This window comes from Lucilia cuprina, chromosome 6 (assembly GCF_022045245.1).
Source record: "Lucilia cuprina isolate Lc7/37 chromosome 6, ASM2204524v1, whole genome shotgun sequence".
NCBI lineage: Eukaryota > Metazoa > Arthropoda > Insecta > Diptera > Calliphoridae > Lucilia > Lucilia cuprina.
The window spans coordinates 13,160,263-13,181,711 of NC_060954.1; the positions used below are offsets into that span (position 1 = coordinate 13,160,263).

Below are 21,449 nucleotides of genomic sequence, written 5' to 3' on the forward strand. Positions count from 1 at the left end.
AACTGAACTAGAACTGAACTAGAACTGAACTAGAACTGAACTAGAACTAAACTAGAACTAAACTAGAACTGAACTAGAACTGAACTAGAACTAAACTAGAACTAAACTAGAACTAAAATAGAACTAAACTAGAACTGAACTAAAACTGAACTAGAACTGAATCTGGACTAGAACCAAATAAAAGTTTGTTAAATTCACTTTTTTCCAATTTTAGGCACCCACACCTCATACTGAGGAACATAATTTAGATGGTGGCGAAGAAGTAGCTGCATCTAACAGCAATAGTCCTAATAATTCCGGTTCTAATTCTCCTAAAAATGTCATAACACCGCAGGAGTATTTTACAGCCGATGTAGATTTAAATGGTCGTGATATAGGGCGACCCAAAAAAGTTAACACTAAAGTATGTTCTTTCTGATTTTCACATTTCCCTAACAAACCAATTAATTGGTTTTTATTTTCAGCTTCAACGTTTTAAAGCAAATTTATGGCTTTGTGAAGATTATCCCATGCGTCTCCAAGAACAAGTACTTCCCATTTTAGATCTTATGTCCACAATGGCCAGTCCACATGTGTCCAAATTAAAAGACTTTATAACAATGCAACTGCCTTCCGGTTTTCCAGTTAAAGTAGAAATACCATTATTCCATGTGCTAAATGCTTGCATTACATTTGGTAATGTATTCGCAATGACAATGCCAATTGAAAATGTAACAACGATAAATGAAGAGGATCGTATAACATGTATTGTTGATGATCGTTGTTTCGATATACCTACACATTATACGAACAAGGGTAAATTGTGAGAAAAAAACACTGTATTGAAGATATTTAATATAGTTTTTTTAAAAAAACTTTTTTAGGTGCTGACTCTAGACGTCAAATGCCTTTAGATGAGGATGATATGCTGCAATATGCAATTGAACAAAGTTTAGTTGAATCTTCTGGTGGTGCTTGTGGCTTAAATTTCGATGGCACTTCAACGGATAAGGTTGATATATGGGAGGCCTTGAGAGGCCAAGGTGTGGGAGCCGACGATGAAGAGGATGAGCAATTACAAAGGTATTCTTTAATAGTACATTTTTCATATTATAAGAAAGCATGCATTATTATTTTGTAGGAGTAACTGAAGTTATTTAGCTTTTGGAATATAATTTAATTTAGTTTTTGCTGACTCCACAGACTAATGAAAAACTTTTTTATAAAAGTCCAAAGACTTTTTTTCAAATTTCACATTAAATTTTAACGTTTTGGAACATTAAGGGGTTTGTTTTATTAAAAGCAATTCAATAAATTAGCTTATTTTTTAAAACTCTAGCCTTTAATGTGTTTTAAAAAAATAAATTTACATTTTCAAAGAAATGAAGAAGAACAAAGTCTTGTGTTCTGTGTATAATAAAGCATGTTTCTTCTCTTAAACAAAATAATTAAATTTAATTTTAATCTTTATAATTTCTTTTCCTTTATACGGTCCCTTTCCGCTAAACAAACTCGAAACCCTTTGCTAGATTATTGTCCTCGAAATTACATTTTAGAACAACACCGAATCGATTGACTACAGAAAATTATACACAATTTCGCCATCAAAATATTAATTATGGCAAATATTCCCCAAATCCATCAAGACCTACACGCAACTCATCTGCTTCCACTTCATCAAGTTCATTAAATGCCTCACCCACTAATCAACAAAACAGAAATCATCGCATGCCTTCCACACAGAACTCAACACATTTTAAAAATGACATGGAAAAAATGAAAAATATTTTCAAGTAGTTTAAATGCATGTTGTTGTTTTTTAGTTGTTTCTTATTTATTTTATTTTAATATTGGTGGTTTTGGGTTTTTATAACGATATTTTTAAAGTAAAACGTAGACTTCTTAGTTATTTTCTGTTCCAGTTCAATTCTAGTTTCGTTCTAGTTCAGTTTTAGTTCAGTTCTAGTTCAGTTCTAGTTCAGTTCTAGTTTAGTTAAAGTTCAGTTCTAGTTCAGTTCTAGTTCAGTTCTAGTCCAGTTCTAGTTCAGTTCTAGTTAAGTTCTAGTTCAGTTCCAGTTCAGTTCTAGTTCAGTTCTAGTTCAGTTCTAGTTCTAGTTCAGTTCTAGTTCAGTTCTAGTTCAGTTCTAGTTCAGTTCTAGTTCAGTTCTAGTTCAGTTCTAGTTCAGTTCTAGTTCAGTTCTAGTTCAGTTCTAGTTCAGTTCTAGTTCAGTTCTAGTTCAGTTCTAGTTCAGTTCTAGTTCAGTTCTAGTTTCGTTCTAGTTCAGTTTTAGTTCAGTTCTAGTTCAGTTCTAGTTCAGTTGTAGTTCAGTTTTAGTTCAGTTCTAGTTCAGTTCTAGTTTAGTTAAAGTTCAGTTCTAGTTCAGTTCTAGTTCAGTTCTAGTTCAGTTCTAGTTCAGTTCTAGTTCAGTTCTAGTTCAGTTCTAGTTCAGTTCTAGTTCAGTTCTAGTTCAGTTCTAGTTCAGTTCTAGTTCAGTTCTAGTTCAGTTCTAGTTCAGTTCTAGTTCAGTTCTAGTTCAGTTCTAGTTCAGTTCTAGTTCAGTTCTAGTTCAGTTCTAGTTCAGTTCTAGTTCAGTTCTAGTTCAGTTCTAGTTAAGTTCTAGTTCAGTTCTAGTTCAGTTCTAGTTCAGTTCTAGTTCAGTTCTAGTTCAGTTCTAGTTCAATTCTAGTTCAGTTCTAGTTCAGTTCTAGTTCAGTTCTAGTTCAGTTCTAGTTCAGTTCTGGTTGAGTTCTAGTTCAGTTCTAGTTCAGTTCCAGTTCAGTTCTAGTTCAGTTCTAGTTCAGTTCTGGTTCAGTTCTAGTTCAGTTCTAGTTCAGTTCTAGTTAAGTTCTAGTTAAGTTCTAGTTAAGTTCTAGTTCAGTTCTAGTTCAGTTCTAGTTCAGTTCTAGTTCAGTTTTAGTTCAGTTCTAGTTCAGTTCTAGTTCAGTTCTAGTTCAGTTCTAGTTCAGTTTTAGTTCAAGTTCAGTTCAGTTCTAGTTCAGTTTTAGTTCAAGTTCAGTTCTAGTTCAGTTCTAGTTCAGTTCTAGTTCAGTTCTAGCTCAGTTCTAGTTCAGTTCTAGTTCAGTTCTAGTCCAGTTCTAGTTCAGTTCTTGTTCAGTTCTAGTTCAGATCTAGTTCAGTTCTAGTTCAGTTCTAGTTCAGTTCTAGTTCAGTTCTAGTTCAGTTCAGTTCAGTTCTAGCTCAGTTCTAGTTCAGTTCTAGTTCAGTTCTAGTTCAGTTCTAGTTCTAATTCCAATTCAGTTCTTTACAATTTAAAGTTCCTTTTGAGTTCCATTCCATTCTATTATTTTATTTTATTTTTTTGTATTTAAAATGCTTTTGTTAAAAAATTGTGTTAAAAGACGAATGTGTGTTAAGTAATTTCCTATTTATCGCTATTTAACCTGAATATTTGATCCCAAAAACCTTGGCCTTTTTCTTTGTGCTCTCCTCTCTTATGTATAGAGTTCTACAAGAGTCTTTATGTGCTGCTGTCAATACAACGGGTGGTGGCTCTCCCATTTCCGAAGATGATGATGACGATGGTGGCTTTAAATATATCGATCCAGATTTAGCGTTGGCTTTGCGTCTCAGCCAACAGGATCAACAGCAATATGAATTGGAGCGACAACGTGAACAAGAAATGATAGAGCAAGCTTTAAAGTTAAGTTTACAAGAACATTAGAAGTAAGTTAACTTTTTCTTTTCTTGTTTTTTTTTTGTGTTTTTCCTTTTTTCTTTAAATCGTATAAATTTTCTTTTTTCACTTTTGAGTTTTAAAACTCAACTTAAAGGTTGTGTTTCCTTTATTGTAGTTTTCCATTTAATTTGATGCAGCATTTTGCAAATGCTGTACTAAAGGCATAAATAAATAAAGTAATCTATAGATTTTGATTTCATTTATATTATTATTATTATTTTATATAATTTGCTTTAAGTTGTTTCCTTTTTATGCCAAATTTATGTTAAATGTTATTTATACATATTTATATACATATGCATATGTATGTACGTAGAACAAGGAGATCTGATCAAGAGTCATCTTAAGAATCAACAATTATTATAATTATATACACTTAAACTTATTTTTACTTTGTATACTTAATAAAATATACATATGTATTTTTATTTATATATATATACACACACATAAAACAATTTACATATATACATATAAGTACACCTTTATATACACCAATACATACAGCAAACACACATAAACTTACACTTCTATATATAGAGAATAAAAAAAAATATGAAAATAACTATTATATTTTAATTTGTTATATTATTAAAACAAAAAATAATAAATAAAATGAAATGAAAAAAGCTAAGTCTAAAATCAGAAATAAATCTTTAAAATCACTTTAAAATAATAATATCGGTCTTTATTTTACTAAAACAAACAAAATACAAATTGTTTGTAATATTTTTGTAATTCTAATGGAAGTTGAACATACCAGAATGAATTTAATTATTTATTGAAAGTCTTTCAATTTTAACACTATGTTCTTTCTCTTCACATATACCGAAATAGAACACATCAGTTAGTTAACAATATATGGGGGCTGCTGTATGCATTACATGCCGTTATGATTGACCCTTAGTTCAGGTCTAGTTTATTTCAAGTTCAGTTCTATTTCAGTTCTAGTTCAGTTCTAGTTTAGTTCTAATTCAGTTCTAGTTCAGTTCTAGTTCAGTTCTAGTTTAGTTCTAGTTCAGTTCTAGTTCAGTTCTAGTTCAGTTCTAGTTCAGTTCTAGTTCAGTTCTAGTTCAGTTCTAGTTCAGTTCTAGTTCAGTTCTAGTTCAGTTCTAGTTCAGTTCTAGTTCAGTTCTAGTTCAGTTCTAGTTCAGTTCTAGTTCAGTTCTAGTTTAGTTCTAGTTCGGTTTTAGTTCAGCTTTAGTTCAGTTCTAGTTAAGTTCTAGTTCAGTTTTAGTTCAGTTCTAGTTCAGTTCTAATTAAGTTTTAGTTCAGTTCTAGTTCAGTTCAAGTTCAATTCTAGTTCAGTTCTAGTTAAGTTCTAGTTCATTTCTGGTTCGTTTTAGTTCAGTTTCAATTAGTTTCTTGTTCAGTTCTAGTTCAATTGTAGTTCTAGCTCAGTTCTAGTTTAGTTCTAGTTAAGTTCTAATTAAGTTTTAGTTCAGTTCTAGTTTAGTTCTAGTACAGTTCTAGTTCTAGTTCAGTTCTAGTTCAGTTCTAGTTCAGTTCTAGTTCAATTCTAGTTCAGTTATAGTTCAGTTCTAGTTCAGTTCTATTTAAGTTTTAGTTCAGTTCTAGTTTAGTTCTAGTTTAGTTCTAATTAAGTTTTAGTTCAGTTCTAGTTCTGGTCAAGTTCAATTCTAGTTCACTTCTAGTTAAGTTTTAGTTCATTTCTGGTTCAGTTTTAGTTCAGTTTCAATTCATTTCTTGTTCAGTTCTAGTTCAATTGTAGTTCTAGTTTATTTCTAGTTAAGTTCTAGCTCAGTTCTAGTTTAGTTCTAATTAAGTTTAGTTCAGTTCTAGTTCAGTTTAAGTTCAATTCTAGTTCAGTTCTAGTTAAGTTCTAGTTCATTTCTGGTTCAGTTCTAGTTCTAGTTCAATTGTAGTTCTAGTTCAGCTGTAGCTGTGTTCTAGCTCAGTTCAGTTGGAGTTCAGTTCTAATTTCAGTTTAATTTAGTTCTAGTTCAGCTCTAGTTCATATCTACTTCTGTTTTAGTTTAGTCCTAGTTCATTTCTAGTTAAGTTTTAGTTCAGTTCTATCACAGTTATTGTTTAGTTCTAGTTCAGTTCTGTTCAGTTCTAGTTTAATTTTTGTTCAGTTCTAGTTTAGTTCTAATTCTGTTTTAGTTTTGTTCCAATTCAGTTTTAGTTCTGTTCTAGTTCAATTCTAGTTTAGTTCTAGGTCAGTTATAGTTCAGTTCTAATTCGGTTCTAGTTAAGTTTTAGTTCAGTTCTAGTTTAGTTCTAGTTCAGTTCTAGTTCAGTTCCAGTTCAGTTTCAATTGTAGTTCTAGTTCAGTTCTAGTTCTAGTTCACTTCTAGTTCAGTTCTAGTACAGTTTTACTTCAGTTCTAGTTAAGCTCTATTTCATTTCTAGTTCAGTTTGAGTTTGGATCTAATACAGTATTAGATCAGTTCAAGTTCTAGTTCAATTCTACTTCAGTTCTATTTCATTTTCTTTTTAATTTCCATCTCAGTTTAATTTCCGTTCTCTTGAAGTTGCATTTCATATCCATTTCACTTCTAGTTCACAGTTCGGTACTAATAAATTCAAAGCACACGATTTTAGTTTTTAAATCTTATTCTTTAACTTTATTTTCTTATAATAAAATTATAATTTCTTTACACACATTACATGCATTGGTAGTATAAAAATAAAGGGAAATATTTTAAGCTAATTTAGTTTCTGTTTAGGAAAAATATATTTATGTACTAATGATTTTTTTTGTATTATAAGCGACAAAAGAAAACTAAAGTATTTAAAAATATATAAGGAAAATAAATTAGAACTAAATCAAAGTTATTACATAGTTAAGTACTAAAATACAGGATATAGAATGAGTGTGCAAAAAAACTTAAGATAGATAGAAAATGGAAAGTTTTAAAAGGAGTTTTTTTTGCACAATTTTTTTGGGTTCAGAATTTACAATAAAGTTTAAGGAATGTGAATATAATATACTTTAGGAGGTAGTAATAAAGAAAAGAAGAAATTTTAAGAAAATTTTTGAGTAATTTTGTTAAGTGGAGATTTAGAAGAAAAATAATTTTGAAATAAAAGAAAACTTTTGTTTAGTTTTAATAATTTGGAGTTTTTTTTTCTTATTTTTTTATTAAAACATAAAGTCTCTAGTATTTTATAAAAATAGTATTTATAAACCAAATATGTTTGTATGAAAATTTTTCTTTCTTATAAAAAAAAAAATATTTACTAATAATTTTTTACAACAAAATTTGTTTAATTTTCTTTTATAATAAAACTAATATGACACATTTTTTTTATAAAATAAAAAGGATTTGTGATAATTTTTTTTTTAAATTTTTAAAAATTTTATGAGTATAAATAAAATTTGTTTAAAATTAACACTGATCAACAGAAACTCATTTGTTAGGAGTTAAGATTTATGTCAGAATTTGTAATTTGATCTGTTGATCAGTATTTATTGCACCTTAATTATTAGTTTTATTTTGTATGATATTTGTTTTGATAATGCAGTCCTTTTTTGCTTAAAAAATAATATTTGTAGATTGTAGAATAGTTTTTTTGTTTTGATAATTAAAATCGTTTGTTTAGTAATGTCTATGATTTAAAACTTAATTGTAAGCAGCATTTTAGACTTAAAATTAACTAATTATTTAATTATAACTTTATATAATATGTATATATATATATAACTATGATTTATATATATTTAAAACATTTTTGTTTATCATGCGGTATACGGGTCTTAAATAATATCGAATCAGCTCGATATTGTGTATTTAATAAAGGTGTATAACCAAAGACCTAAAAGAAAAGAAAAAAACAAAAAATTCATCTTAAAATTGTTGTAAAAAGAAGCTTGGTTATATTAGAAGCAACTACTCACTTGTGTAAAGAAATTTATACATTTATGACGTTCCTGAAAATGTGTATCATCTTCACTCAATGACACTGGACAGCCAGGACATCTAAATGTCCACCGTGAGGTAACCTTCACTGGTGGTTTTCTAGTTATGTGTGATACTAAGAAATTCATAGCAATATCTTCACAATTCATATACTCATCGACTTTATCACGTATGGCTTGTGGCAAATGATATGTATACAAATACATATAGTATTTATGTATAAAAGCAGCTCCAGTCAACACCATACTAAGTTCACAACTATAATTTGAATTATAATTCCAATGATGATTATCATTTAAATCCCAGGCATGAAAACGTCCCGGAAAACCAACAACACGATCACGATGTTCACGCCAAACACGAAAACCAAAAAGTATTTCATCATGTCTCAGATGAGCATCATCATCAACAGATAAAACTGCTTCAGTTTCAATAACATCGAAAGGTAAGAAACGATTATTGAGAGAATTGCGTGGTGCACGTACCACTGCTACCGGTACGCCTATATCAGGCCATCTTAAATCATCTAGTGGTGGTTTAGGTGAATTCCATACCACTACAACTTTGTGTAAATACGGTAGACCATAGAGGCGTCCCAATGAGTCCATAAGTACCTGTTCTCTTTCATAGGTTAAAATGACAATGGTAAATTGTTCTCGGGGGTAGTTGCCACCTAAAGCTTCACTAAATTCTTTACCAGCACCACCACTGCCCTTGCCTATAGGACGAAAACCCATATGGGAACCGAGAAATTTCGCTTCAGAAGGTAAAACAGGATCGAAAGGTAATTGAGGATACATATAAAATGGATCCACCTGAAAATAATACAAACAGTTTCATTAACTCTTTGGACAAAAAAGTTTATAGTTTTGTCTATATAATGGTTTATAGTCTAGACTATAGAACTGTTTATAGTCTAGACTATAGAACAGTTTGTAGTGTAGACAATAGAACAGTTTATAGTCTAGACTATAAAACAGTTTATAGTCTAGACTATAGAACAGTTTATAGTCTAGACTATAGAACAGTTTATTGTCTAGACTTTAGAACATTTTATATTGTAGACAATACAACAGTTTATTGTCTACACTGTAGAACAGTTTATAGTCTGGACTATATAACAGTTTATAGCCTAGACTATAGTATAGAACAGTTTATAGTCTGGACTATAGAACAGTTTATAGTGTAGACTATAGAACAGTTTATAATCTAGAATCTAGAACAGTTTATATTGTAGACAATAGAACAGTTTACTGTCTACACCATAGAACAGTTTATAGTCTGCACTATATAACAGTTTATAGCCTAGACTATAAAACAGTTTATAGTCTACAGTATAGAACAGTTTATAGTCTGGACTATAGAACAGTTTATAGTCTGGACTATAGAACAGTTTATAGTCTAGACTATAGAACAGTTTATAGTCTAGACTCTAGAACAGTTTATAGTGTAGACAGTATAACAGTTTATAGTGTAGACAATAGAACAGTTTATAGTGTAGACAATAGAACAGTTTATTGTCTACACTATAAAACAGTTTATAGTCTAGAATATAGAACGGTTTATAGTCTAGACTATAGAACGGTTTATAGTCTAGACTATAGAACGTTTTATAGTCTAGACTATAGAACAGTTTTAGTCTAGACTATAGAACGGTTTATAGTCTAGACTATAGAACAGTTTATAGTCTAGACTCTAGAACAGTTTATAGTCTAGACTCTAGAACAGTTTATAGCGTAGACAATAGAACAGTTTATAGTGTAGACAATAGAACAGTTTATAGTCTAGACTATATAGCAGTTTATATTCTAGACTATACAACAGTTTATAATCTAGACTATAGAATAGTTTATAGTCTGGACTATAGAGCAGTTTATAGTCTGGACTATAGAGTAGTTTATAGTCTGGACTATAGCATAGTTTATAGTCTAGACTATAGAACAGTTTATAGTGTAGACAAAAGAACAGTTTATAGTCTAGACTATATAGCAGTTTATAGTCTAGACTATAGCACAGTTTATAATCTAGACTATAGAATAGTTTATAGTCTAGACTATAGATCAGTTTATGGTCTAGACTATAGAACAGTTTAAGGTCTAGACTATTGATTAGTTTATGGTCTAGACTATAGAACAATTTATAGTCTAGACTTATAGTTTAGCCTTTATAACAGTTTACTAATAACCTTTCCACTCACCCAATCATTCCATGCCTCTCTCGATTGCATTCGCAAAATAGTGTAATTTCTCCTAAAAGCTGGACTGGGATAGGGCGGTTCTATGGGTCCCAAAGACTCCTCCGGTTCTGTATCCATGCCCACTGGAGGATCAGATTTTAATGGAATAAAAGTATTATTAAAAACACTTTGTGCTATGACAGGTGGTACCGGACGTGGTGGTATACCCAAACGATCTCTTAAGCTGGCTATAACTGTATCGACTGTAGCTTGAACTGAACTCAAATAACGTTCCCATATTAAACGACCTTGACGACGCATTAGCAACAGATCACCATCTTGTATGGCACGCAAAAGGAAGTGCAATTCAGTGATGCGTGCTTTGGGCAGTAGTAAGGCAATTCTTCGCCAGTCAATAGTTTCACTATAGGGCAAACGAACCTCATCGGCACCCAATATGACAGGAATGGCACCAGAGCGTAAAGCCTCATAAATACGTGCCAACATTAAAGTGGAACTTACCCGCTTTTCCAAAGGTGGTAAGATTAAAGCAAATGTTGAATCTTTTAAAATATTCTTACGCGACGAATCGGTACCACATAGAGCCCAATCAACTACAGAATTCTCATCATGTTGCTCGGTGGCAGGAACACATTTAAATTGTAGTAAAAATCTATCTTGTGTAGGCCCTTTAGACATTTCCGTTAGGTGATCCAATATAAAATCATCCAAAGGATGTGGTATTCTAACGGGTTCATTTAATGGTCTTAGCTCACCCTGGAAAGACAGTAAATAGGTACGTCTAGCTGGTACCATGGCAGCACATTCTTGCCATACATCACCGCCTGGAGGACCCAATATGGGAGGCACTATCAAGTCATAATTGACACGAAATTGTGTGGCCTCAAAGGAGGATTGTACCACTATAGCTCTCATAGTATTTTGATTGAGTAAAGCATTGGTGGCCTTGGAATTTAAATTTCTACGCGCCAAGTTCAATAAAACATGATTACGACCATCACCACCCCAGTAAGGCAGCCTATAGAGTTTATTCATATCAATGGCATCATATTTATCGGACAAATTAGAGTTTAATTTATATTTTTCCTCTTCCTCCAAGGCAGCATAACGATTATTTTTCACTAAATCATTTTCAAATAAAGCCTCTCCAATCAGAACCAAATAGATACAAGCCAATTTAGGATCTCTAACAATATGAGCATTATAGCCCAAGGTTTGTTTAATGGTTGTCCTTAGGAAACCATCAATATCATAGCCAGGCTTTAAGATATTATACACATCAGGATCGTAAAGATAAACAGGAAATCCGGATGTTAAACTACATCTAGAATGATCGAAACAATTGTGCATTTCACATGAGTTCATAGTTTGTGCTGATGTTGGTGGCATTTTGCGTGGCAAAACATTAGGATAGAGAGTACGTGGTAATGCCAAATCGGGTGTATTACGTTGAACCGCTTCCCGCTGTGCCACTTGAGCTTGTTCTACGCTTATTTTTAATCTTTCAAGTTCGGTTTGTTCACGCATTAGTTCCTGTTTTAGTTCTTCGATTTTTTGATTATATTGACCGATATCTGATTGAAGTTTTTGACGTCGCGCCTCCAGCTCACGAAGTTCTATAGAAACAGTACTCTATAGGGTAGAGAAAAGAGAAAAACGCTTTATCAAAGATAATGTGTCTATAATGTAGAATATAGTTCAATATATAGTCAAGACTATAGAGCAATCCACAGTCATTAGAAGAGCTATTAGCGAGTTCTATGGAATAGCCTAGTCAGGACTACAGAATGTAAATTGATTTTCTGACGAAAAATTCAATTTAAGATCAATCAAAACAGATTTTACCTTAATTCTCAACAATTCTTCAATTCTCATTTTCAAATCACTGGCACGCATCGAGCTAAAATCCTCATAAGCATCCAGTAAAGGCCTGGCTCTGTGCAAGTCCAATTGAGGCACATCATTGTCTGGCTAAAAATTACAAAAATACAACAACAATTAAAAACTCTATATAAAAAAAGAAACACATTTCCATACATTTAATAAACTTCTATGAGCAAACAAAGGCAGAAGCACCAACAGCAATAATATCAATAGAATAGTTTTATAAATGCGATAATGACGAAACCATGAATTCATACCGCCACACACAGCCGCTATAATGGTACCTAAAGAAACAGTATTACTAGTAGTTGTTGTTGGGTTACCGGCTGCCACCGTTGCTGCTGATGCTGATGATAATGAAGATGTATTTGTTTTTATTAATTGTTCTCTTTCCGAATCTAATAAATGATAAGTGCTGACGTTATTGATAGAAGTTGATGATGATGATGATGACGAGGCTGCTAGTTGTGCCGTAGAAGAACTATTGTGGCTACTTGTCACGGAGGTCAGGTCAAATGTTGTCATGTTGTGGCAATTTTTCCTGGGAGGTGTATTAAGGAAAAACCTTTCTCCCAAAAAGGTTTTCAATAACACCGACAATTTGTTGTTGGTTTAAAGGTTAAATTTATGTTCTTTAAAATAAATATTAGCACATTTTTCTTAGTTTAATTGAAGATGAATTGTTTTTTCTATTTGTGTGTGAACTGATTGATTAAATTTTTCTTAATTTTTTTGAAATCAAAGTCAAACAGCTGAGAGTAAATTAATTTGACATTTGGTACAGATGTAGAAGTAAATAAAGACAAACTAATAAGGTGGCCAGATGTGCAAATGTAAAAATTATATAAAACTAGCGTTATTACTGCTAAAACTTAATAAATTTTATAAAATAAGTATACATTTATAATAATAAACTTAAATATAGTTAATCTTTGTATTTTATTTATTAAAAATGAAGATTTTTTTTAATATTTGTAATGCTTCTTTTATTTTTCATGACATCTCTGTTTATTTACCAGAAAGTTAACAGCTGTTTATTTACAGTTTGAGAATCATTGTAAACAACAAAACATTAAACACCGGTAATGCAGTTTTTATTAATAATTTCAAAATCTTTTGCAAAATAGCGCAATTTGTCTAAAAAATCGTACAATTTTATGTTTATATTTGTTTTGAATATATATTTTATGTGTTTATAATATCAAATATGATATCGGTGTTACAAATAGGCTCCAGAAATTACAAAGAATCTTCCCAAGACAAAACCCTAGATGGGCAAATAATACGTCTAGGAGAAAAGCATAATATAACGCAACTCCAAAATCTAATCGAAAAGACTACAGCCAAGGAGGTAAGTTTGTTAAATTTAAAAAGTTTAATTAACACTTTAATATTTGAGCTCTTCCTTAGTTATGTTCCTTACTTACCTCCAAATTGGGTCGCAATGATTGCACCTCTTTTTGGAACTATTTGCTGCTGGGCTTTAAACCCTCAAATTATGACTCTAAGGAAAAACGATTTGCCTGCGTTAAAAGTTTCCTGGATGGTTTGCTAAAAGTAGAGCTAAGCTATAAACAAACTTATGATTTGATAACACGCCTATGCCAAGATCTTAATACCTTTCCCAGCGATCAATTGATACAGATCTTAGAACATTGTATTGATGGCTTGCGTGTGGGTGATCCGAAATGTGTTGGCTGGAAAGATCTACTGCCGGAAACCTTAAATGTTCTCGCCTCAATGCCGCATTTAAGTGTTAATAGTATAACGATGAGCGGCAAGGAGTATCGTGATATGACAGTGAAGAATCTTTGTGCTATGAAGTGGCCAAGTGAGGTTATGACACCCATAGCCGATATGTTTAGGTAAGTTAAAGAAACATTATGTAGGTTTTGCATGAAGTGGATTAGAACTGATGTTTAATAAAGAAATAATTTTAATTATTTCCTTTTTATGTCCTTTTCCTTAGAGAGCTACATTTGACTGCCTCAGAGACTGTTATTGTACTCAACAAATTTACCGGATGTTTACAGTCCTTAGCACCAGATGCTTTGCCAGCATTATCATATCAATTATTTTCCATGTGTTCCACAGCATCACAAATTATAATACCCATCTTAGCTTTAGAAAAATATTTCCATCGTTACTACTACAAAAAACTATTCTCCGATATGAATAGTAATTCTACCGATTTTGATAGCATAGGTAAGAGAGTTTTGTCAATGTCATTCTGTTTATTAATCATCATTAACTTACAACTTTTCCAAAGATGCCTATTCCGATAAGGAACTTAGAGAAGTAGAGGAAACCATTTTACATCATTTGAGCTATTGCACCCAATATAAAATCAATGAAATACAAATGTGTATTGTTATACGAGTGGGTATTTCCAGAGTTTCCAATTCCCTTTACAAATGTTATTATATATTTCTTTATAGAATTTTCTAGCCATGCCCGATGTCCTTTTAACTCCTTTTGTCTTAAGTGCTATTTTGTCTATGACTACAGCTAATCGTGAACCTGATGCACGTTTGTCTTCATCGGTCCTTTTACCATTTATGCGCAGTGTTATACGTAATAATGAGGAGGAAAGTACTTTGTCTGATTATTCTGTTTGGTGTCGTGATAGTTTGCAACGTAAACGTGTCGATTTAGATCAATTATTTACTGTATTAATTGATCAAAATAAAGATGGCAAGGATACGGTAACACCGGGTTTAGTTAATTTAGTTTTTGTTTTATTAAAAACTAAAAATTGTCCTAAACTAAATGAATTGGCTATTGGTTTTCTTACAAAGTTCATACGTAAACGTTTTGTCTTCGGTCAGGGTATAGTGAAACGTTTGGCGGAATGGATGATAGTAGAACAGGATCAAAATCAATATTCGGGTAAGATGAGAATCTTATATTAAGTTTTACATAATTTTTGACACAAACATTTGCAGAATGTTTGACTTTGTTAAGTGTGGCTGATACTTTTACCGTTTCTGAATGTATAAAAACTATAAACTATGTAATGGATTACTTTGTATGGGTAAGTTCTTACCGAAATCTCTTTCTTTACTTTTTGTTAAAACTTAATGTTTTATTCCTTTCAGATTCCCGGTGATCAAGCTATGCGTATGATGTCTTTTATTTTACCTATTTTAAAAATATCTCCCATTGTGCGTGATGCTTTTATAGAAGTTTTAAGAAAAGCCATAAGCTCCAGGTAAAATTGCTTGCATTTTACACTATCTACTCTCTTCTTAATTGTTTAAACCTCCTTTAAAGTGAAATGAAAACTAGACGCATGGCTGTTTATGGATTTTGTATGATTTTAAAACAACTGAACAACAGTAACTCCCAGCGTTCCCAACTGAGTGCTTCGGCTATGTGTACCCAGCATAGCATTTCAGGGTTTTCCCTAATGTCGCAGGCGACTTTGGGTAATCGTAGTAATCCGCAAAGACATTTTGATATGTTGACATTGGAAATCATAGGTGTGCTAAGGAATTGTTTTCATCAGTCTCTGGATATAAAAATAACTTTATATGAGAGTAAGTTATTTATAATCTATTTAAAATTCTTTTTCCAAATATTAATATCTTTTTGCAACAGATTTACAAAGAGCCGTTGAACTAAATCACAAATTAGTGCCTCATGTTTTACAATTTATCGACTGGCATTTTCGTTCATTTTTCGATGCTCCTCTCGAAGAGGATGTTGATCAAGTTTTTTCTATTAAGTTTGATAAAATTGTTAAGGCTAAAGATTCGTTGGAGAATGAAATTGAAATTCATGATAATTTGGGTAAATTATTATTGTTTGTTAGTCATTGTTTGGTTATATTTGAAAAATTCGAAACTGAATATGATACGAGAGAAATGAAACGTTTAATTAATGTTTCACTGGAGAAAGTTATTGGAAAGAATGTTAAATTTGAAGATATGGTAAGTGTAATATGGAACTAGTACTAAACTAGAACTGAACTAGAACAGAAATGAACTAGAACTGAACTAGAACAGAAATGAGCTAGAACTACACTAGAACTGAACTAGAAGTGAACTAGAACTGAACTAGAACTGAACTAGAAGTGAACTAGAACTGAACTAGAACTGAACTAGGACTGAACTAGAACTGAACTAGAACTGAACTAGAACTGAACTAGAACTGAACTAGAACTGAACTAGAACTGAACTAGAACTGAACTAGAACTGAACTAGAACTGAACTAGAACTGAACTAGAAGTGTACTAGAACTGAACTAGAACTGAACTAGAACTGAACTAGAACCGAAGTAGAAGTGAACTAGAACTGAACTAGAACTGAACTAGAACTGAACTAGAACTGAACTAGAACTGAACTAGAACTGAACTAGAACCGAACTAGAACTGAACTAGAACTGAACTAGAACTGAACTAGAACTCAACTAGAACTGAACTAGAACGGAACTAGAACTGAACTAGAACTGAACTAGGACTAAACTAGAACTGAACTAGAACTTAACTAGGACTAAACTAGAACTAAACTACAATTGAACGAGAATGATTCTTAACATTTTCTTGTAGAAAAGAATGTTGATTACGACTTTTATTTATTTTTTTTCCAGACTGGTTCCCTTACCCACCTTAAAAACGAATTAATATTGCAACAACTTAACTTCATTGAGGGTCTTATGTCCTATTGCGTCTTAACTTCGAAGCAAAGCAATGAAAATATAAAACAACTATTGCCACTATTCAAAGAACATGAACATCTTTCAGAAGGTTTAAAGGTAAATTTTAAATTTAATAAATTTAGATCATCAAGTACAGAATATCCTTCCTTTAGAGCTTATCAAGTAAAAAAACTCAAAAGAAATCTAAAGTCAATACTGAAGGTGAAAATACTACCATAAATATCACTGTCAATGGAATACCAGTGAAGAAAATACACACACAACCGGAAAATATCTGGGATTTATTTGTTATCGAGAGATTAATGCGTTTGTTGCACGAGTAAGATAATTTTGTTAAGGAAGTTTGTAGAAGAAATGTACATTTTTTTTGCTTACTTTTTTTAGGGATATAGTGCCTTTTGCCTCACGCAATTGTACCGCACCCTTACGTTCGAAAGTGTCTTTGGTGCGTTATGTGTTGGAAGTGGCAGCAGCTAAAGTGGAACAAATACGTTTGGAACCGGCCTATAAACAGTTGGCCCATAGCAAAAGAACTTTAAAATATCTAACCGATATTTGTAAAGTGGTGTATGAACGTTGCATCAAACGTTTGCCAGCTTTGTGGCGGGATTTCGATTTAAAAACTGCCTCTCTGGCTGTAGAATGCTTTCGCCAATGTTTACAAACTGCCAATGAAACATATAAATCAAAATTTTCTTCTATATTTATTAAGGGTTTCGATTTTCATATGATCGATAAGAGTAAAGAATGCATACAGATTTTACACGATCTTATGGATGAGTTTATGCAAGAGGAATTTTCCGCGGAGACGAGCGCCAATGAGTCTATGTTAAATGATAGTGATGGACGTAAGATACCTTATAATTTACTACTTAGTTTAGAGATTTTATATGATAATATAACATTTGGTAATCGTTTGACTACCGAATCCTATACATGGTTATTGAAATTTTGTAAAACTTATGAAATTAAAACCAAAGAATTGGGTTTAGTGCATAAATTGTTGTTTAAACAACGACAGAAGACACACTCGGGAGCTTTCTTTCAACTAATACCTTTGCATTTGGGTCAAGTGTGGTCTTTTGTTAGGGATAATGTAACAGAAGAAGAGGTAAATGTTTCGGGTTTATTAAAAGGAAATTTTTACTTAATTTAGTTGTTTATTTTTAGGATCAATGTACCCAATTAAATGTTACCTTGAAATCCATAAACGAAACTAGTGCCGAAAGTTGTCTGCAGTATCTTTACGAATCTTTGCGTAAACAAATCGAAGATGTAGAATATTTCATAACAAAAGCCAATAATTTAAGTTACAAATGTCGCATTGTAACTGAGGAAGATCGTGACTATTGTTTAGGCTGTCTTAAGTCTATGGAACGTTCAATATGCTCGCAATTGGTGCATATTTCCAATACCTTGAAAAACTTAACAAATGTTTGTCTGCCCTTGGGCTCTAGTATGGATGGTTTAATGAAGTTATTAATGCAACATTTTATATGTTTAAAAAACTTGGCCAAACATTTTCTAACATGTTGTGCCGGCGGCGTTAAGGTGTCTATACAAGGAACCAAGTAAGTTTTACTAGATTTTTTATAAAAATTTTCTTTCATTATTCTAATGCTAATTACATTTAAAATAAGATTTGATTTATTGCTGAGAGTAGTGGGTAAACCCTTACCTTCCAACATTTATGCCTTGATTACTTATATAGAAAGTAACATTTTAGAAGAGTCCACCAAAAAGAAAATCAATCCTCAGGCTGAAAAGGCCAAAGTTTTAAGGGAAACAAAGTTTATACCGAAAATTATCTTATGCATAGAAAACTTTAATAAACATGTTATAATGCTGGCCAAAAAGACCAATGATCGTTTGGCCAATTTGCTGCACTATGGCACGGTAAGAGATTTTCGCATAAAAACTTCCGATCTAAAGGCAGCCATAGATCGTACACTCTCACACAGCAGTCAAATTGAAAACGATGACGACACACATGAAGATGAAAACGCACAAAATAGTGAGGATGGAGAAAACGAAGAAGAAACTTTACTAAGGCAAATAGAAGAAGAATCACGTGAAATACAATCCACTTCTAAAGTATATGAGCAAGAAAATGAGTCTGAGGAAAATACACGATCAAATGAAACTGATAGTGATGCAACCACTAATAGCAGAAGTTCAACACCGATTGCTACCACCTCTAAAGCAGCACAAAAGAAAACTCAAGAGAAGGCTAAACAAACAAAAGAAACGAAACCTAAGAAAAGAAAACTAACCGATACCAACGAAAAGGATGAAGAAGTAAAAAGGCCCGAGGAAAAAAACAAAAAGAAAAAAGTGGAAAAGGCAAAACCATCCAAGAAATCAGCGAAAATAAAAACAACCATTGAAATCGATTCGGATAATGAAAACGAAATTACTGTAATCACGGGCGAAGATGCTGAAACCTTGGATAATGAAAGTAATCGTGAGTCTTGTACTCAACTAATGGAAAATTTAGCAAAAATTAATGCTAAAACTGCTAAAAAACGTACGTTACGTGATTCTGAGCCACAAGATCCAGATGTTTTATGTGCTCCTCCCTTGGAGCCCTTGCCTAAGAAAAGTAAACGTGGTCGTCAAACTAAGGCAAGGAAATAAATGTTTTTTTTGTGCGTGTATGTGTAACTATTTTTTTAAAATTGCATTTTTAATTATGTTTTTTTGTAACGTTTTCTTGAAGTATTTTTAATAAATTGTTTTTTTATATTTTTATAAAAAGAATAAATACTTAATTGTTTTATGTTTTCGAATCTACACTATAGATTATCCAGAGTCAGTTGTGACAATTTATTTTGATAGTCAAGCTGGTCTCAGAGAGCCTGCTGGTTGATGATAGTAGAAAAACTCTTAAGGACATTATGAGAATGTTTACCACTAGACTGTGTTAAGTGCCGGGGCACTGTAAAGTTTATGGTAATGAGGTTGCGGACGAACTGGCTAGATTTGAACTTTGAATGGTAAAACCACTAATTTGTCAATATTATAGGTTGATATTCGATTCAATTTTTTTGTAGGGTTATTGTTTCTCTGTCTTTTGAATATTCACTTTTCTGAAGGTAATCACAAAAGACCTTATGTTCTACGAGTGGACATTGTAGACTACAGATTTGACTAACCTAAACTATACTACAGACTAAAGTATATATGTACTAGAGAATCGACTGGACAAGAATATAGACTAGACTATAGACTAGACTATAGACTAGGCTATAGACTAGACTATAGACTAGGCTATAGACTAGACTATAGACTAGACTAACTTATAGACTAGACTAACTTATAGACTAGACTAACCTATAACTAGACTATAGACTAGACTAAAGACTAGAATATAGACTAGGCTATAGACGAGACTACATACTAGACTATAGACAAGACTTGACTATAGGTTAGACTATAGACCAGACTATAGGCTAGACTATAGACTAGACTATAGACTAATCTATACACTAGACTATAGACTAGACTAACCTATAGACTAGACTATAGACTAGACTATATACTTATAGACTAGACCATAGACTAAACTATAGACTAGACTATAGACTAGACTATAGACTAAACTATAGACTTGACTATAGACTAGACTATAGACTAGACTATAGTCTAGACTATAGGCTATACTATAGACAATACTATAGACGAGACTATAGACTTGACTATAGACTAGAATATAGACTAGACTATAGGCTAGACTAGACTATAGACAAGACTAGACTATAGACAAGACTAGACTATAGACAAGACTAGACTATAGACAAGACTAGACTATAGACAAGACTAGACTGTAGACTTGACTTGACTATAGTCTAGATTATAGACTTGAATATAGACTTAACTATAGACTAGATTAAATACTACACTAAAGACTTGTATATACTATATTAAAGACTACTCTATTATCTCTATAGACTAGACTATACACCAGACCAAAGATTAGACTACAGAACTAGGCTATAGACTTGACTATAGACTAGATTATAGACTAGACTATAGACTATACACTAGACTAAAGATTCGACTACAGACTAGGCTATAGACTAGACCATAGCCTGAACTATAGACTAGACTATACTACAGTATAGACAGTAAACTCGACCATAGTCGACTAGAATAATGATTAGACTATAGACAAGACTAAAGACTAGACTATAGACTAGACTAAAGACTAAACTGCAGACTAGACTTTATACAAGACTGTTAACTCGATTATAGACTAGACGATAGACTTAACTATAAACTAGGCTATAGACTAGACTATAGACTTAACTATAAACTAGGCTATAGACTAGACTATAGACTACAATATTAACCATAGACTAGACTACAATATAGACCATAGACTAGACTATACACTATATTATAATATAAACCAAAGACTAAAGTCTTGTGAAGACTTGATTATAGAGTATACTTTAGACTAGACTGTACATTGGACTAAAGTTTAGACTACAGCCTATAGACTAGATTATACACTGAACTATAGAATAGACTTTAAACAAAACTATAGACTAGACTACAGACCAGACAAATGACTATAAGACTGGACTGTAGATGAAGACTAGACTATAGATTATACTAAAGACTACACTAAATACTAGACAATAGTTTAGACAATATACTAGATAAAAGACTAGACAATAGACTACAATATAAACCATAAACTAGACTATAGACTAGACAATACATTATAATATAGACTATACTATAGACTATAATAAAGACTATAGATTAAACAAAACTATAGACTAGACCATAGAATAGACTAAAGACTAAATTCTAAACTAGACTGTAGACTAGATTAAAGACTAGACTAAAAAATAGACTATAGACAAGACTAAAAAACTAGACTATAGATTAGATAATAAACTATAGAGTAGATTGTAGACTAGACTACACTATAGACTTTAATATTGACTATACTATATATTGTAATATTAACTAGACTATGTATTGTACTATAGACTAGACTATATATTGTACTATAGACTAGACTTTTTATGTTTAGAAGTTTAAAACTATATTGTAAAAATACTTAATAGAATTAGGAACGTGATAAAGGTGTTATTTTTTATATTTTATCTTACTACAAAAACAAAATAACTA

General features: G+C 31.8%; 3 protein-coding genes across 5 annotated transcripts in view; 2 read left to right on the forward strand and 1 right to left on the reverse strand.

Moving 5' to 3' along the window:
• The window catches only part of LOC111688368 (ankyrin repeat domain-containing protein 13D), a 6,842-nt gene extending 2,594 nt beyond the window's left edge, over positions 1 to 4,248 (forward strand). The window contains exons 7-10 of one of the 2 annotated variants that reach the window (XM_046955096.1): positions 215 to 403; positions 465 to 795; positions 864 to 1,062; positions 1,509 to 1,918. In XM_046955096.1, the coding sequence (XP_046811052.1) occupies positions 215 to 403; positions 465 to 795; positions 864 to 1,062; positions 1,509 to 1,776 (987 nt within the window). In that variant the 3' untranslated portion in view covers positions 1,777 to 1,918. Of the gene's footprint in view, positions 1 to 214; positions 404 to 464; positions 796 to 863; positions 1,063 to 1,508; positions 1,919 to 3,442 lie in introns of those variants that run through there. The other variant, XM_023450870.2, reaches the window with a different exon arrangement.
• A 2,678-nt stretch (positions 4,249 to 6,926) lies between these two features.
• LOC111688369 (exostosin-3) lies at positions 6,927 to 12,408 on the reverse strand. Its single transcript, XM_023450871.2, has 5 exons — positions 11,799 to 12,408; positions 11,607 to 11,732; positions 9,762 to 11,393; positions 7,543 to 8,379; positions 6,927 to 7,460 (listed from the first exon to the last, which is right to left on the reverse strand). The coding sequence occupies exons 1-5, from the start codon at positions 12,168 to 12,170 to the stop codon at positions 7,356 to 7,358; spliced, it is 3,072 nt and encodes a 1,023-aa protein (XP_023306639.2). The 5' UTR covers positions 12,171 to 12,408; the 3' UTR covers positions 6,927 to 7,355.
• Positions 12,409 to 12,743: 335 nt separating this feature from the next.
• LOC111688367 (Fanconi anemia group I protein) lies at positions 12,744 to 19,085 on the forward strand. Of its 2 annotated transcripts, XM_046954974.1 has the most exons (15): positions 12,744 to 12,996; positions 13,056 to 13,510; positions 13,615 to 13,850; positions 13,915 to 14,024; positions 14,084 to 14,534; positions 14,591 to 14,679; positions 14,744 to 14,856; positions 14,919 to 15,184; positions 15,246 to 15,577; positions 16,236 to 16,400; positions 16,457 to 16,623; positions 16,689 to 17,152; positions 17,285 to 17,415; positions 17,475 to 17,875; positions 17,945 to 19,085. In XM_046954974.1, exons 1-15 carry the CDS (start codon positions 12,853 to 12,855, stop codon positions 18,939 to 18,941), a joined length of 4,521 nt encoding a protein of 1,506 aa, XP_046810930.1. In that variant the 5' UTR covers positions 12,744 to 12,852; the 3' UTR covers positions 18,942 to 19,085. The 2 variants fall into 2 exon arrangements, with proteins under 2 accessions (XP_046810930.1, XP_023306636.2); XM_023450868.2 differs by having other exon boundaries at positions 16,689 to 17,415.
• Positions 19,086 to 21,449: the final 2,364 nt, after the last annotated feature.

Bases quoted from the DNA above. Each gene is read 5' to 3' on its own strand.
- LOC111688369 (XM_023450871.2), bottom strand. From the start codon at position 12,170: ATGACAACATTTGACCTGACCTCCGTGACAAGTAGCCACAATAGTTCT. The intron at 11,733-11,798 runs GTATGGAAATGT...TGTAATTTTTAG, and splicing joins CTCATAGAAGTTTATTAAAT to CCAGACAATGATGTGCCTCA. The intron at 7,461-7,542 runs GTGAGTAGTTGC...CTTTTCTTTTAG, and splicing joins GTATAAATTTCTTTACACAA to GTCTTTGGTTATACACCTTT.
- LOC111688367 (XM_023450868.2), top strand. From the start codon at position 12,853: ATGATATCGGTGTTACAAATAGGCTCCAGAAATTACAAAGAATCTTCC. The intron at 14,857-14,918 runs GTAAAATTGCTT...CCTCCTTTAAAG, and splicing joins AGAAAAGCCATAAGCTCCAG to TGAAATGAAAACTAGACGCA. The intron at 16,624-16,688 runs GTAAGATAATTT...TACTTTTTTTAG, and splicing joins TTAATGCGTTTGTTGCACGA to GGATATAGTGCCTTTTGCCT.